General features: G+C 46.1%; 1 protein-coding gene across 2 annotated transcripts; it reads left to right on the top strand.

Annotated features, from left to right (window-relative positions):
- The first annotated feature begins 1020 nt into the window (after nt 1-1020).
- IL20RB (interleukin 20 receptor subunit beta) lies at nt 1021-17458 on the top strand. Of its 2 annotated transcripts, none has more exons than XM_068147210.1 (7): nt 1021-1186; nt 5689-5821; nt 6884-7074; nt 9580-9704; nt 12691-12841; nt 13161-13303; nt 13882-17458. In XM_068147210.1, exons 1-7 carry the CDS (start codon nt 1129-1131, stop codon nt 14005-14007), a joined length of 927 nt encoding a protein of 308 aa, XP_068003311.1. In that variant the 5' UTR covers nt 1021-1128; the 3' UTR covers nt 14008-17458. The 2 variants fall into 2 exon arrangements, with proteins under 2 accessions (XP_068003311.1, XP_068003312.1); XM_068147211.1 differs by having other exon boundaries at nt 5695-5821.
- Nucleotides 17459-18012: the final 554 nt, after the last annotated feature.

The raw sequence follows: 18012 nt of genomic DNA on the forward strand, positions 1-18012 counted from the left end.
AATTTATTTTCTTCTGTCCCCTCTCAAACAGCAGCAGCCGCTGGTATTCCACAGAAGTACAGTGTAAGGACACCTGATCCAGTCAGATCAACAGAGCTCCTTTACCTACCATCAGCAGGAAGTTCAGCAGATTATTTATGTTGACGTGGTGGTGTTGGGCCACAAGGAGCTTTGCTTTGCCCAACAAAACACTTGCACCATCAGAACTGCTGTATTCACAGCCAGCCCAGCTAGCTCCTTGTTAGTCTAGGCCTTGCTAAGGGATACAGAAAATGAAGAAGAGATGATTGATTGATGTTAACCAACATGGCTTCACCAAGGGCAAATTATGCCTGAGATGGTAGATGCCAACTAGATGCCCTGGTGGCTTTCTATGACAGAGTTACAACATCAATGAATAAGGGAAGGGTAACTGATGTCATCTGTCTGGACTTGTGTAAAGTGTTTGATACAGTGCAGCATGACTTCCTGGTCACCAAACTGCAAACTATGGACTTGAGGGGTGGACCACTAGCTGGATAAGGAATTGGCTAGATGGCTGCACTCAACATCTCAATGTCCAAATGGAGACCAGTGACAAGTGGCATCCCTCAGAGGTTGGTATTGGGATCAGTGCCATTTAACATCTTTGTCAGCAACATGGGCAGTGGGATCAAGGCACCCTCTGCAGGTTTCCTGATGTCCCCAAGCTGTGTGGAAGGGATCCATCCAGGGGGACTTAGACAGGCTGAAGAGGTGTATCCAAGCCAACCTCATGAAGTTCAACAAGGCCAAGTGCAAGGTCCTACACCTGGGTCAGGGCAATCCCAAGCACAAGGAATGATGGTTTTGTTTAACAGATGCAATTGCTGAGTGAAACAGAGTTGTGTCATCCAGGTGAGAGCTGCACAGACCTGTAAAGAAAGGTTGTCATCAGATACCCCAGGCACTCCCTGCAGCTACACCCTTATAAACAATGCACACATGTTGGTGTGGGCAGGCAGGGAAGCAGTGCTCACAGCAGTCCCCTGCAGTCTGTGCTTCACTCACATCATGGATGGGTCAGACTGGGCTCCCTGTCCAGGAAGGGAAAATTCTGAGTTGCACAGCGGGCTGTGAGTGTGGGAGAAGGTGACCAGCAGGAGCAGAATGTCGCTAAAGCTCATCTGCTTCTACCTCTGCTTTTTGATTGCACCAGGTCACACAGGTAAGTGGCTAAAGTATTTTCAGCTGACTGAAGTCTGAAGCGGAAGGGATTGTCTTTTGTTCTTGTGTTAAAAATGCTTATGCAAAATTTAAGCAAAAAACTAGCAAGTCAGGTAACCTGTAATTCTGTTTGTCTAAAACTAATCCTAGAATGGTTTGGGTTTGAAGGGACCTTAAAGATCATCTAATTCCTACCCCCTGCCATTTACAGGGACACCTTCCACTAAACTAGGTTGTTCAAAGCCTCATCCCCCCTGGCACTGAACAACTCCAGGCAGGGGTATCCACAAACCCCCATGACAACCTGCTCTAGTGTCTCCCCACCCTCACTGGAAAGAATTTCATCCTGATCTCCAGTCTCAATCTCCCCTCTTCCAGGAGCTGAAAGCCATTGCCCCTTGTCCTGGCACTACAAGCCCTTGTCAAAAGTCCCTCCCCACCTTTCTTGTAGGCTCCCTTCAGAGAGTGAAAGGCTGCTTCTCAGAGCCTTCTCTTCTCTAGGCTGAACAGACCCAGCTCTCACTTAGGAGAAGTTCTCCATCCCTCTGATCAACTTTGTATCCTCTTCTGGACCCTCTCCAACAGCTCCAGGTCCTTCTTGTGCTGGAGACACCAGAACTGGATGCAGTGCTGCAGGTGGGGGTCTCACCAGAGCAGAGTAGAGGGTCAGAAACATCTCACTCTCCTGCTGATCGCAGTGCTTTTGGTGCAGCCCAGGACACGGGTGGCTTGTGGGCTGCAAGTGACCACTGCCAGCAAATGAGAAAGGCAATCTATAAATTCTGTGTTCTGCAAGTAATTTCTGCAATCTAAAGGTTAGTTTTTGTTTGAAGGAAGTCAACTTAATAGTATTTTTGTCTCTGCTCCTTTGCTGCTCTGTGAAAAGCTGACCTTTCCAGTCCTCTTTTAATGCTGACCTCTTTGAGCACAAGGGATGACCTGCATGTAGAGTGTATGCAGGGTCAGAGAGGAAGGGTATGAAGTGTTAATTAATAGCTCAAAAATGTCTGCTGAGACTCTCTTTTACCCTGGAAGAAGGCTGTGTAATTTGTAATCTGCTTCTCCGAGTAAATGCTAAGCTCCAAACATTTGTAAGAGCTTGGCCTCAGACCTCTTGACTACACCACTGTGGTTTTGTGGTGGTCAGTCCTCTAGAAAACAGATATGACTTGCCCATGTGCTTATATATGATCAGTCCTGTCTTTCTAAAAGTGCCATCCTAGCTCCTGAACTCAGGTTGTGTCTTGCTCTGATTTGTTCTCTGACAGAAAAAATATAGTGTTACAGCAGAGCATGCTTATAGTTCTTAGTTGCTAGGTATGGAAACCACTGACTGGAAGTCAAGGTGCACATGCTCTGAAGGTTTATTCCCTGGAACAGGGAGGATTAGGACAAATGTTTTTTAAAGAATGGCAAAGCTGGGCAGCTATTCCCTGCAGAAATGTGAGGCTGTTTTTACTGCATTTTTGTTTAAGGTCTGGCTAGTTGTGTGATGTTTCCACACAGAAACCTGTGCATACGGTGACTGCCAGCATTGCTCAGCCACATACTCATCAATATTGTAATAGAATAGAATAGAATAGAATAGAATAGAATAGAATAGAATAGAATAGAATAGAATAGAACAAACCAGGTTGGAAGAGACCTTCAAGATCATGGTGTCCAACCCATCAACCAATCCAACCCACCTAAACAACTAACCCATGGCACCAAGCACCCCATCAAGTCTCCTCCTGAACACCTCCAATGATGGTGACTTCATCACCTCCCCAGGCAGCACATTCCAATGGGCAATCACTCTCTCTGTGTAGAACTTCTTCCTAACATCCAGCCTAAACCTTCCCTGGTGCAGCCTGAGACTGTGTCCTCTTGTTCTGGTACTGGGTGCCTGGGAGAAGAGACCAACCCCCACCTGGCTACAACCTCCCTTCAGGTAGTTGTAGAGAGCAATAAGGTCACCCCTGAGTCTCCTCCTCTCCAGGCTAAGCAACCCCAGCTCCCTCAGCCTCTCCTCATAGGGCTTGTGTTCTAAACCCCTCACCAACTTCCATTACGTGCCCCCCTTCCATTAGAAAAGGAAGAAAGAAACCCTAGTATCTGTGTAACAGACTTCTGTGGCTCAGCTGAAGTGAGGTGACAGGTCTCATTGTGCCAACAGAAGAGTCACTGGTTTTGCCATCAAACCAGGAAAACAGTGCCCTAAGATAAGGATAACCAGGATGTGGAGATTGGTCTGAACCACACACAAAATAATCTCTGATCCTTTAAAGGTAGACAGTCCATTCAGAACTTTCTTGCTTTAAAACTTGTTTCTAGAGAGGTTAGTAAAATGAGGTTCACTAGAGTGAATACAGAAAAAAAGAGATGTATCCAAAAAGTTGGGAAGTCAAGGGTTAAAAACATTAGGGAGCTTTCCTGTGCAGCTCACCTTTGTTCCGACCTGGAACATCATTTTGTGTATGAGTCATGTGGAAAAACCAGTGTCTGGTGATGCCACTGAAGTCTATTACATAACTCACACACTTAGGTATGGCAGCTCCCAAAATGAACATGGGAACCAAGAATACAAACAGCCTAACTAGTGAGAAGCATGGAGGGGACTGGACGTGGCACTTGGTGCCATGGTTTAGTCATGGTGGTGACAAGTTGGACTTGATGACCTTTGAGGTCTCTTCCAACCTTGGTGATCCTGGGATTCTGTGATCAAATGAGTGGTTAAGCTGCAGAGTGGAGCTCAATAAAGACTTTCTTTCTTTTTAAGATAAAAAGTGCCTTGACACTAGTATGGATCCCCCACCAGCCAGAAGTGACAGATGTGGCAGTGACACTTTTGCTTTCTAAATGGCAAGCAAGAAATGTCAAAAGATCCATGTAACTTATGCCAAAGAATCATGAAAAAGTTCTCCATCAGTGGTTCTGCAAAGGCATGAATACAAGAAACATTCTAAGGACAGACAGAAGTCTGAAATGATCATGCTAACATTGCTCATGGACTTGTTAACCTGGTTTTGATCCTGGCTACAACAACTGACATTTAGCTGCTTCACTTCTTAAATGCAGCTTAAAAGGCACTCTCATTTAATAGCAGTTAAAGATAAACCTTGTTAAGTGAAAAGGGCTGGAGCACCTCTCCTATGAGCACAGACTGAGGGAGTTGAGGCTATTCAGTCTGGAGAGGAGAAGGCTCCCAGGAGACCTAATTGTGGCCTTCCAGTATCTGAAGGGGGCTACAAGAAAGCTGTGGAGGGACTTTGAGGGTGTCAGGGAGTGATAGAACTGGGGGGAATGAAAAAAAAATTAGAAATGGGTAGATTCAGATTGGATGTTAAGAAGTTCTTGCCCATGAGGGTGGTGAGACACTGGCACAGGTTGCACAGGGAGGTGGTGGAAGCCTCATCCCTGGAGGTTTTTAAGGCCAGGCTGGATGTGGCTCTGAGCAACCTCATCTAGTGTGAGTGGTCCCTGCCCATGGCAGGGGGTTTGGAATTGGATGATCCTTGAGATTCCTTCCAACCCTAACAATTCTATGATTCTATGACATAGATATAACTAAAAGTAATAATTAGAGAATAATCTTTAGGTAACAGAGATATATTGTGATCAAACTGTTACCTTTTTTCCTGGGAGAGTGCTGTTATACTGGGTTGGTTGAGACTGCTCCATCCATTTCTCCTTTCCGGTGGTTCCTTGGGAACCATTCGCTGCTGAGCAGAGAGAATATAATTTGGGACCAGAGAGCAGAAGAACAGAGATAAGCCCAAAGCCTGCTCCTGTAGTATAGTTCAGGATGTGTCTGTGGGGAGTCCTGCCTTCTGTGCTCTGGGCCAAACACTGCTAAGGATTTTTACTTAGGATGAGATGAGATGAGATCAGATGAGATTAAATCGACTACGGGTACCATCCTATATGTAAGCTTTGATAATCTGAAGAGTAATGTAGTAATTTCATTTATAGTCCATTAAATAAGTTTATTCAGTTAGGAGGCTTTGATCTCAGCCAACAACTACTTACATTATTAGAATCCTGCACCACAAAAGAAGCTACACCAGAGGTAGAATCTTCCACAGCATCCTGTGCAGTCAAGCCTGGAAAGAAACAGCACATTTCAAACCACGGCATGCATTCCAGCAGTCTACAGAGTGCAATAGACTCTCTGGTACTTGACTTCATTGAACTGAACTGGATGGCTTTATGAAAGCTTGACCTTTTCTCACTGGTTTACCGAAACAATGAAAAACTCCAAAATAAGGCAAAGGCTTTGCTTCACCTTTCCGCGAGCGGCGCCAGCCGAACCGCTCCGTTATTTCCCTGTGGGTGTCATTGCTGCTGCTCTGCAAAATTCTTTCAACCACTGCAGTGACAGCAGCAAGATGAAGAGTGTGTGTTTCTGATGCAAAACACAGTTTCACACTGTTCTGCTAAGCTTTGGGGGTTTTTTCCCTAGTACATTCATCTAACTATTTTCTTTCTTTCTTTCTTTCTTTCTCTTTCTTCTGCTGGGAGTTTTAGGTGAAGATGCTTCGCTGCCAGCACCCCAGAATATCTCTATTCTTTCTACCAACATGAAACACTTCTTAACTTGGAGTCCTGTGATCGTCCAGGGAGAAACTGTGAGATACAGTGTTGAGTTTCAGGGGTAACTTCTGGGTTTTTTTCCTCTTCTTTGCTTTTTAGACACTTTAATTAACCTTGGAATCCTGCACTGTTTGGGCATCTTGAGCACTATTCAGCTCACAGACACTAAAAAATAGAATAAAATCAAAATTGATACTCCAGCATTGTCAATCACAAGTAGAGAGAAATAAAAAAAGCATTTTTCTCCAGTTCTGAGGCAGTTTACAGGTTAACAGACCCCTGGTTTGGATTGGAAGGGACCTTTAAAGATCATCTAGTCTCAACTCTTCTGCAGTGAGCAGGGATGTCTTCAATCAGATCAGGTTGTTCAGAGCACTGTCCAGCCTCACCTGGAATGTTTCCAGAGATGGGGCTTCTACCACCTCTCTGGGCAACCTATTCCATGTGGGAGAAGTTAAGAGCCAAACTCTCACCTAGCTGACTTTTTTTTCAGCTTGGTGAGGACCAGCATGTTTCTCACCCCTGGGCCATGCCAAAACCTTAAACACTGATGGTCCTTTGGCATTCGTTAGACTCCTGAGGACTGCATGAAGCCCTGGGTTCAAAACAAAACCCAAGGTGAGCATTAAGCCCACACATGAAAACTGCCTCTGCCCAAGGAATTCAAAGGTTTGGAAGATGAGCTGCTGTTTACTCAGAAGAAAAAAAGAGAAAACATTTGAAATGTAGTCAGTGTTAATCTTTTAAACATGCAACACACATTGCAGGTTCCTTCTACATCTTGAGCTACGGCTTGTGTCACAGTGTGGCTTTGTAATTCTGGCTTATCAAGGAAGAACAAGTCAGGTGAGTGGGTAGCATGTGATGCATCGACACTGCGTTGGCTACCCCACCTCCTACAATCTCATGCTGCATTTGGCTCATGAAGAAGCTGGCTCTGGCAGATGTTCTCTAGATAAGATCTAGAATGCAGCCATACTGGTTTCATACACTCCTGGCATTCCAGTCTCAGTGTGTCCCAGTATTGATTTTGCCTGGAAAGATCTAGCAAGCAGCTTTAGCCCTTGCCACAGATCTACCTGCCAGCAGACTGCTGCCTGTCTGCTTTCTTTTCCTTTCCTAGGGAGTATGAACGAGAGTATGCCAACGAGAGCTGGATTCCCATCTGTGAGTGTTCCTTCATTGCAGCCACAGAGTGTAACATCACAGAGGACATCTCAGCCACTGTGGCCTATAACCTGCGCGTAAGGGCAAACGCTGGTGCCAGAAGATCAGAGTGGGGCACCCTGAAAGGTTTCTTCAATCGCATAACAAGTGAGTCCTGCTGTTTGGCTCCATGTTAAAATCTGAGAGTTCAGTGTTGAGGGACTGCCCAGGTGTCTGGTGGGTACTGTGCATGGCACACAAACCCATAAACACACAGAGCACACTCTCCCCCTCAGCTCCTCTCGTGCCAGGTTGGAATGTTTTGCTCTTAGACAGCCTCTTGATGCATGGCTAAATTTATGAGAGCTTGAATTTCAAGGGCTTCAAATACAGGGAGGAAGACCACAAGCATTACTTTGGGCAAGTTAGTCACTCTTGCCCCTGGTTTCAAAGAGTTCTGATAAGTCAGGGTTGCTGCCAATGCTTCATTTAATCTATGTCATCTAGTCACTTCAGAGAGTCCAGAACCTGATCCTATGGGGGCATTTATTGTGGGAAACAACTATGTCACCCTCTGTCTGCCTCATGCTGTCCTGTAACTCCCTACTACAATGCAGCTCTCATTATGGGGTGTGCAGCCATCATCAGTGTCAGCCAGCCTATCCAAAACCAGAGCTGACCCAATCTTAAACCTTCATGAGTCATTGGAATTTATCTACTACTTCACAAGTGAGCAGTCCTCACTCATACAGAGCACTTAGTCAAAGCAGCACCATCAGAACTGCCAGCTGTCAGTGTCTCTTGGTGTGAAAGTGTTTTCTAGAGAATACTTAGATTAAAAGTTCTTCCCTTTTCTAGGGACTATGGTGGCACAGATCTGAACCACAGACCACACTGTCAGGCAGAGATAGGGAAAGGATATTCCTTAGCTTGATGGTCTTCACAAAGAAAATCAGTACAGTGAAGTATTTGACAGCTTAGTCCTGTCTCTTAGAGACCTCGATACAATTATTTGTCTAAGCTGTAAAGGTTCAGAAGACAGAGTGTGCAACAAGCTGTGGTGTGAGTGTGCATTTATGGACAAATGTTTAAAGGAGAAAGAAATGTCAATGTAAGTTCTTGTCCTTATGCAGTTTTAGTGCTCACATTCCCCTGTCCCTGCATTCCCATCTCTTCAGAGACCTGGCACTGGGTCTGAGAGGAGCCAAGGAATTCAAAGCACAGCCCACAGGTGCTGTAAGTGGCTCATGGACAGTCAGGACACCAGCACAGCCCACAGTACTTCTAGACTGAATGACCCTGGTGTCAAAGCCTGAGATGCAGGGACATAAACTGTGATAACACATGGGAAACACTTTGAAAGATCTGCCTAAAACAATTTGACTTCTTCATTTACCAGAACTCAGCTGGCATCCAGGGTGCCAGCACTGAGAGAAATCTAAATGCTCCTCTTTGGTTAGTAGTTGCATCTTGCAATGTCCATTTGTTGGTACAGTAGCCCCAAACTCGTTTTGAACCTCCCAAGGATGTTATCATTTCCTTCTTCTTTTTTCTTGTTTATTGTTTTCTTACTTTTCATTTTGTTTTTTTTTTACACATCATATTATGCAGATTCTCAGCTTGTAATGTAAACATCTGTATTAGTTTCCTAGGCTTCCCACTCGTGGCATCATGGACATACTTGGCCTGTGGTTTTGTATTCATGTATGCATGGATTTTGGTTTGGTATTCATGGCAATTGACTGGATGCAAAAGCAAATTCTCTTAAGAACCTCTCTCCTGTGTGTGGCTTCGTGTTGCTCTCCTTCCTGTCTTCAAAGCAAGGAGGATGAAACCAGTTTCAACCTCAAAAAAGTGCTGAGGAGTGACATAGATAAGTAAATATCTTAAGCATAACAGAGATCATAAACACGATCTCTGCACTGCTTGGATTCCCACCTCACCAATATACAGTGTGCAGTCTCATCCATTCTTGATTGATTCTGTCTTGCTGATACTCCTCACAGGAGAATCCCAGACCAAACCAAACTGTGAATATCAAAGTGAGCACAAAGCAAATCACCTACATATTTCTTTGCATACGTTTACAACAGCCTAAGTCCCAGCTGGTCTTCAGCCTAAGTCTGTCTAAAACCAGGTAGATACCAAAAGCAAATCAAGATCCATGTGAACTGCCAGGGTTATCCTGAGGTTCATGTTGCTTTATCTTTCACCTTTGAATAACTGCCAAAATTCCCTTGAAAAAGCAGTGGTTTCACTGCTCCTATTCTGTATGGCAATGCTAAGCTAATTCCCAGGAGCAGGAGAACTGGTCTGATCTGGTGTATCAGTTTCTGGGTGCCCAGCTGGTTCTGCTTCTGTTGATCACACAGAACCCTCAGGCCAGACACTTCTTCCACTGGAGAAAATTTGAAAGCTTTCAAGTTCTGTGCGACTCACAGAACTCCTGTTTGCCATGCCAGTCATGAGCCTCCCCAGCTCAAAGTCTGCTTCAGCACATCTACCACATACTGGGAGGTAGAGCAGAGAGAAGTTTCTGCCCTGCTGAAGCAACCAGCTATTATTCCAGACTAATGTCACTGGCAGCTCCTCTTCTCCTTGCTGGGAAAAGGGAGACAGTGTTTTAAGGGTTTCCTCTGATGTGTGATAATGGTGCTCTCTCTGTGTTGGCAGCTTCCCTGACCCCACCTCTGATGAAGGTCATAGCAGATGGGTATCATTTACTAGTGGAGCTGGAAGACATGGGGCCTGCTTTTCAGTTCTGTGTTCTCTATTGGAAGAAGGGCCAGGAAAGTAGGGTGAGTTTTCCCCTTGGGTAAACTGGCATTGCCCATGGGCTGTTTGCCAGTCCAAGCTCCTGCTCTGGGCTGGGGGATCTGCTTGGAGTCAGCATGTGCAAAGATGAGTGGGTTGCTTTTACCCCCATGCAGAAGCTTGTCTGCTCTTCTGTATTTCCTTCACTGGGAAGAGGAATCCAGCCAGAGACCTCATCTACTGAAGGAAACCAGAGGTCAGAAACCAAAGATGTCTAAGCTGACTTTCTTCTTTGAACAGCATTTAGTTTACTGGGCCCCAGAGGAAGGTGCCACACTGAGGAGCTGCCAAACTCTCAGCAGTTTTTTGTGACTGTGAGCTGCAACTTACTTAGCTGAGGGCATTGCTCATTAAATACTGAAACAGGTTAGATGTTGAGCAATCTGGTCTAGTGGAAGGTGTCCCTGCCCATGCTGGAATTAGATGACCTTTAAAGTTTCTTCCAATCCAAACCATTCTATTATTCTGTTTGCAATAAACTTGGTGCTTCCATAGGACCTCAGAAGATGAAAGTCTGAAAGCAGCCATGTACAGTCAGACCATAGGACCATCAAACCCTGCATCCTATCTGCTGGTGGGCAATGGAGATGACTAAGGAAGATTACAGATAGAGAGCCTGTGTGTAATACACTTCAATTATTTTCTGAGATTTCAGAGCTACAGCTCCAGGAAATTCCTGAGACAGAAATTAAGTCATTAATAGCCCCTGATGAATTTTTATTCCATTAATTTATCTGTTCTGGTTTTCAAGCTATGTAAATGCTTAGCATGTACAGCTTCCTGTAGTCAGGAGTTCTGCAGCTTAACTCTTATGCAGTCTCAGTCTTGGTTGAGGGGAGAGAGAACAGTTATTCCCTCTTCACTTTCCCCACCACTCCAGCAGTTTAGTGTTGTGTATCTTTTCCAGGTAAAACACTCCCAGACTACATAACTGGAAAGGCTTCCACATGGGATAACTATTTTTGCCTTTCCCAAGGTGGGCAGGGAGCAAACATACACTACCTTAAGGTCCAGACCCTGACTGTAAAAATGAAGGGGAAAAATTCCCATGAGCATCATTTCACACTTACCTTTAGCATTGTCCTGTTGCCATTCTTCACAGCTGGCTGTCAACTCTGTTATTCTGAAGCAGGGTTTTAGTGTCATTAGCATTAATGTATTAGTTTCCACTTCCTGATCATCCATAACAATACAGTGGGGAGCACAGGCCTGCACAGGTTTCCACAGTGACTTCCTCGTGCTCTGAGAATGGACTTGCAATGTAACCACACAAAAGCCTTTCTTCTGTCAGGAAGCAGCAGGAACAGGACTGCTCTCTACTAATGGGCAAGCCAGGTGCCAAGGGTGATCCCAGTGCAAGCAATGCTGTTTCCAGTGAAACAGAGACCCACAGGGTATGACCACAGTGAGCAGAACCAGATACTGATAACAGTCCATCAGGCCTAGGGTTTGTGCAGGGACCCCAGCCAGGAGCAAAGGAGCTAGCACCAAGGGCAGGGCTGGAGGACACGGCAGCCGTGTGCTTAGTGAGGATCAACTCAGGAGACCAAGCTACCAACAACAAGGTGGTCCAGGGTCCATCCAGGAGACAGGGCTAGAGACAGGCACAGATCCAGATAGCTCAGACAGGGACCAAAGGTCCTGGGGCCATGGAAAAGAGGGTTAAGATAGGAGCTCTAGGCAGGGCTGGTGAGGTCTGTTACAGCCTGGTCAGCACACTCTAAGCTCTGATCCTTTTTGACCAGCACGTAGGGCTATTAGCTTAACAGGCTTTGGAAATAGATCTTCTTGACTACCTTTCTGAAATCCCATTAAGTGAGATCAACCTTGTCCATGAGCTTTCTCACACTTGAGAAACAAACCTGTGTGATTCTATCTGATTGCCTTTTATGGATGGAATGTTAACTGTTCTTCAGTGCATGATAGTGATCATCTAAACATTCATTCCAAACTTCTGCACAGTTTCCACCAACTGGGCTGCCACAGCACTAGGTTTGCTGGTCAGTACATGTCCAGTTCTCTGCTGGGACTCTTTTCAATGATTTTTAAGAATAGTTGTCACATTTGATATGTCTGATCTGAGGATTTGGCAAAAGGTTGCCTGCTCCAGGCAGTCACTGACCCAAGTTTGTCCTTGAAGTCTTTTCAAACTAATGGCCCTCAAGATCACATTTCTATAGAGGAGGATATTTTGATGACTTGCCCTGTCAGGAGAGCCCTGCTGGGTGCTTGGAGATGTCCATGTGTGTCTGATGCTGGAGGATGTACTTCTGTGAGTACAGGCTTTGCAACACAGCAAGAGTTAGGAGCAACTAGCTAATTGTTACCAGTCTGCTCATGACTGGGGAGTCTAGGAATAGCACCTTCCTTTTGCTAGCAGTTAAAGGAGTCCTTTTCACTGCAAGAAAACAAGGTGCCAACATTGGTATGCTGTTAAAGAGCTGCTGAAGTATGTTACAGTTGCACACACCAAATTCACTTGCTTCTCACTAGTCCATTCCATCTTCAATTCGTGCTCTAGAGTCAAGACACAGCTCTCACACCGCTGTCCCAGTATGGTCCTGGCACTCCTGTCATACCTCGTGCCAGCACAGGCATGATTTGGTGTGCCGTCCCAGCAAAAACTCAGGTCAGTCTACACCTCAGGCATCAGGCCCTTACACCAGGGGATTAGATTGTGGTCTACTGTTGTGGCCCAACATCATAATTGTTGTCAATATGCACCTGGCTCACAGCTGCTGCTTTCCAACCCTCCTACCCTTCCAGATGTGTGTGGTCTCATTCTGCACTTCACTGTGCTTCCTTGTTTGCTGCTTTTCTCCCTCTCTTCTCTCATTCACACAGTTCTCTCTGACACCTCCTGCTGCTCCTTCATTTTTTCCCAGTAAAGTTGGGGCTAGCATCATGTTAGGACTGCTGGTCTCAGTTGGGTCCTTGCCCTTTGTTCTGATGCTCTCTCTCTCCTGGCAGATGCAGCAGAAGGTGGTGAAAGAGGTCAACTCTGTGGTTCACCTGGACACCATGGAGGCAAGACTTGATTATTGTGTAAAAGCCCAGGCAAAGGTTGAGGCCATCAACAGAAGCAGCAGCTTCAGCCAGACACAGTGTGTGAGGGCACAAGGTAACAGCCTTCCTTCCTTCTCCCTTGGTGCATCTGTGCCCAAGAAGGACACCCCAGCAGCTCTCCCTTTCATTTTCACCCAGTATCTCCTGTCTTGTGTATATATGTGTTGTCCATTTGCTCCTTGGGGGAGGTAAAAAGAGAAGACTCAGTAGTGAAGCCCCTTACCCTGGCACGTGCATCCTTTTCTGGAGTGTGTCAGCAAAGGATCTCACTGGGATGGGTGGGAAGAGCAGCTGCAGAGGGTACAGGCTGACTCTATTGAGTGGTGTGTACTCACAGTCTCTCTGACAAGTTGTGGTGCTTGTGTTATTTCCAGGTGGCACATCTGTGTGGCTGGTTACTGCTCTCATCTCTGCTGGTTTTGCTATGGCTGCTCTGACTCTGCCTTTCCTTACCTGGAAAACAAGTAAAATCATCTACTACTCCTTCTGCCCCACTGCTGTCCAGCCAGACACACTGGTAACTCTTTTGCCTGTGCTTTGTTGGTTTCTAGGGTGCTGGGTATTCACAGGAGCATGGGGCAGGCAGAGAGAGCAGACAGGTGTAGGAAGCCTTGTCATTCCAGTGGGATGAGCTGAGCTGCAGGGGAAAGCAGCCCACATGACCTGGCTGCACGGCTGTCACTGCCTTCAGCTTAGAGCGCTGGACAGCGATGATGCTCCTGATGCTCATGGGGAAGCAGCTTGGAAGACAGACACTGACCCTGTCTGGCCAGCTGCTCCCCAACACAACAGCTGTGACATTGGCAACACTGCTCTGTGTCCCCTGGTGCCAGCACAGATCTTCTCAGCTCCTTGGTGAAGAGAAACCAAGCATTACAAGCAGCCTCTCTTCTGGCTCAACCAAGAGGAACGTGTTTAAGTCAGTAGCCTGACTATGCTGTCCAGTTAGAGTGCAGCAGAAGCTTTTGGGGCTGTAGGTTCCTGAGCATTTGACCTGTGGGCAGTTGAGGCAGAAGGGATGAGTTTGTGGGCACAGGAAGACAACAAGCTAGCTGATCAGCCAAGGGGGATTAAGCAAGTGGATTTGTCTTACAGAAAATATCAGATCCCCCCACCCAGCTGATGCTGTGTGGCAGTGAAGAAGCTGAGCAGTGTGATCTGATGGCACGTGTCATACCCTCAGAAGAAGTTCTCCGACTGTGGATCCAAGAAACACTTTAGAGCACCCCAGGAACAACAAGTGGATCTGGTGAAACATAAGGCATCACTCAAAGACTATGCCTTTTAAAATGTTGTTCCTGCAGCCTAGCATCAGGCCATGAGGTGGCAACAAAGCACAGAGCAAAAAGTAGAGGTGACTCAGGACTATTGCTACCTCTGTGTTCATGCCCCAGTCCCTGGGCAGCACCTCACCTTGTGTGCCAGCCCAGCTGCTCGGTTTAGTCCTGTGTCACTAGCTCCTGTCTGGACAAGATTAGGATAGAGTGCCTTGGTGTTAAAGAGTAAAACTGGTAGTGCTGAATCTGCAAATGGTACAGTGAGAAACTCTCTGTGGGGCTCAGGGTGGATTTTCATGGCTGTTGATAGCTAATGAAGAAATGTCTCATTTCCATATGACAAGGGGCTCAAACAAGACTGGGGAACAAAGTGGAGCAGGGCATGTGCATGGACTTGTACAGCAGCAGTTCTCATGCATACCTCCCCATTACAGAGGCCTTGGGGGTTAAGCTGGTTTAGAGAACTTCTGTTTCTCACATTTATCCTTGTTTTATACCCCACTGATTTGGATGAGCTCAGGGTCTTGGTTTCTAGTGTTCCTATACAGGACATGTCCATTCCATGGCTGTAGGTCTAGGCAGCCTTACCAGTTCCTTCTCACTCTTCCCTTCTGGTATTGCATCATGGCAGTACCAGCAATTGTTTAGGGATACAGAAGGAATCAGGGGGTGGGAAAATCTTGTTCATTTGAATGTGAAGAGCTTTATAAATCACTGTTTCCCAGCTCCATGCTGAGTATATGTTTCTATCCCACTTGCATTAACAGATTTTATGCCTTTCCTCATTGCCAAGACAGTGGTTAAACAGTTGTACAAAACTGCTCAGGCAATGTTAAAACAAAACAAAACAAAACCCTGGAAAAAAGTCTTGCAACAGAGAAGGGAAAGGGAATTGTTTGAGTGCTGCTGCCATTTTAGCAACACCATATTCCATGTACATCAGGAAGTTCCAGTCTGTGTCTGGGGAGACTTGAAGCCAAATTTGGAGATGCTGATGGAAAAAATCTCACTCTGAAGTATCTGCTGCATTTTCTTAAGCCTGAAAATCATGGTGCAGGACAACAGCAATTCCTTTGCCATCCATGTCCATAGCAGTGGCACTGGCAGAGGCAGCAGCCATCAGTCACTCTGTAGCTCGTCTCTGTGCACTGCAAGAGTTAATCCTTCCTTAGCAGTCATGGCAACAGCTGCCTTTGAGAAGGGGTTTTGCTCCCACACCATGGTACTCCATTTCAAAGAAGGACCAGACAAGTAGCCACAGTGAAGAGCAATGTGTGCTGCTGAACTTTGCTCTGTTTCTTTCCAGTGATATGGTAATAAGTGGCTCCATTTCTTTTACACCAGCCTTCTTTTTGACTCTCCTCAAACAACAAAAATAATGTGGCATGAAAATAAAGCTCCACCTTTTGCATGCAACCTTCATCTAGCCTGTAGGATGTGATTCCCAAAATCCAGCTTTTTCCTGAAGGCTCTGTAAGAACAGAAGAAATATTGGTAAGGTTGGTTTCCAAAGCAAAAGTGATTCCATTTAATGCATGCCAGCATACAGTTTGGTGATTATGTGAACATTTAAAAGAGCTGCATGATATTAGTGGGCTGACAAGAAAGCAAGGAACTCAGTTACCTGTTCCATGACACTGACTGCTGGGATATAGCCTAATTTCTCCTGTGAAGTTTATTTCCTTAGAAGTATATCACTGCTGGTAATTTTTAAGGGCTGACAATAATAAACAGTTCAACATCTTTATCAATGACATTGATGAGGGGATGGGCAGACAGAGTGTCTGCTCAGCAAGTTTGCTGACAATACCAAACTGGGAGACTTAGCTGAGACACCTGAAGTTTGTGTGGCCTTTCAGTGAGACTTGGACAGACTGAGAGCTGGGCAAAGAGGAACCTAATGAGGTTCAAAAAGGATAAGTGCAGAGTCCTGCAGCTGGGAAGGAAAATAAACTGCACCAGTACAGGTTAGGAGGTGATCTGCTGGAGGGCAGCCCCATGGAGAATGACCTGGGAGTTCTGGTGGACAAGAAGTTCTCCATGGGACAGCAACGTGCCCTGGTGGCCAAGAGGGCCAATAGGATCCTGGGGGGCATTAAGAAGAGTGTGGCCAGCAGGTTGAGGGAGGTTCTCCTCCCCCTCTACTCTGCCCTAGTGAGGCCCCACCCAGAACATTGCATCCAGTTCTGGGCTCCCCAGTTCAGGAAAGACAGGGATCTACTTGAAAGAGTCCAACAGAGGGCTGTGAGGATGATGAAGGAACTGGAGCACTGCTCCATGAGGAGAGGCTGAGATACCTGGGGCTGTTTAGTCTGGAGAGGAGAAGACTGAGAGGGGATCTAATCAATGTATATAAATATCTGAAGGCTGGGGGTCAGGAAGGAAGGGACAGGTACAGCCTCTGCTCACTGTGCCCTGGGACAGGCCAAGGGGCAATGGATGCAAACTACAGCCCAGGAGGTTCCACCTCAATATGAGGAAGAACTTCTTCACTGTAAGGGTCACGGAGCCCTGGAGCAGGCTGCCCAGAGAGGTTGTGGAGTCTCTTTCTCTGGAGACTTTCAAGCCCTGGCTGGATTCTGTGGTCCTGCTCTGGCTGGGGGGTTGGACTGGAAGATCTCCAGAGGTCCCTTCCAACCCCTAACATCCTGTGAGCCTGGGATTTGACTCTCCAACCAAACTGAGCTTCTTCAATTTGAGAAGCTACCATTTCCTGTGTTTTCTGCATGCTTGCAATACTTTTTGTCTCTTTAAAAGTTATTTTCTTTTCCCCCCCTACAAAATTCAAAAGTAATCAAAATCACCACTTTGCCCTACAAATCGATTCAGTTTCTTGTGAAGGTGATATTGTGTCCTACAAATGAAGTGCTACACAGATAATAAACATCTAAACCACTGCAGATAAAGATGTTTATTGTTTCAAGAGTCTATGTACAGAGGGTTCTGTGGCTATTAAAGTACCAAACTGCAGAAAGAGGAAAATTACTCAGTTCAGGTCTCTTGTGGTCCTCTCTGTAAAGGGAACTATAAAAAAAAACTCAGCAATTGCTAAAGCAAGGTATAAAAGAAATTAAAAGATGGCAAGGTTAAGTGAAATTGCTCACATAAATATTGCCCATGGAGCCCTAATTTGGTTTCATTCAGTGTATGGGCTATAATTTAGCTATTACTACAGAAATGGCTACTTCTGAGGAGTTTAATGTTTGTGGTTTGCTTGGAATCAAGCTCAAACCTTCCTTAATAGCCAAGGACATGCTCTGGCAGTGCAGGCCAGCAGGCAGTGATCCTGCCCTGGAGACATCATCTTTGCCCCTCCAGCCTTCAGTCCCAGAGCCAGGTCTGACAGGAGCTTGCACTTGCTTTATGGATCTTCAGCAGTGCAATAAAATAGAGAAAAGAGAAAAGTGCCAGCCTGAACCTTCCTGGTGCAGCTGTGTTTAACAATGTTAATGGCCAGCCTTGCCCATTCCAGGGTCTGCTGTGCCACCCCAGAGTCTGTCATTCCTCACCACTGACCCAGAGACAGCTCTGCAAGGTGAGGAGAGCTGGCTCCATGGCCACCCAGAAAGGTGAATTCTCCATCTCTGGAGTCATTCCAAAAACTCCTGCATGCCATCCTGTGCCACCTGCTCTAGGTGAACCTCTCTGGTAGTGGGGTTGGACTAGGCATTCTCCAGAGGCCTCTTCCAACCCCTACCGTTCTGTGATACAGACACACCACACCAGAGCTGCTCTTTGACACAGGCCCTCCAACCACTGACCCCACAGGGTTTGTTAGCCTCCTCTACAAGGCAGCTGAAGGACCTGTGTCTTGGCTGTCCCTTGGGACATCAACAGCTTTTGATTCCTTTCATAATTCTTGCATTATCTAGTTTTCAAATCAGCCATCTGAATCAAGACTGTGAGGCCTATTTAAAGACACAGCAGAGGCTGAAAGCAAATGCATTCC

Source organism: Melanerpes formicivorus, unplaced genomic scaffold, assembly GCF_026170545.1.
Source record: "Melanerpes formicivorus ecotype bairdi unplaced genomic scaffold, bMelFor1.0.p_v2 SCAF_14, whole genome shotgun sequence".
NCBI lineage: Eukaryota > Metazoa > Chordata > Aves > Piciformes > Picidae > Melanerpes > Melanerpes formicivorus.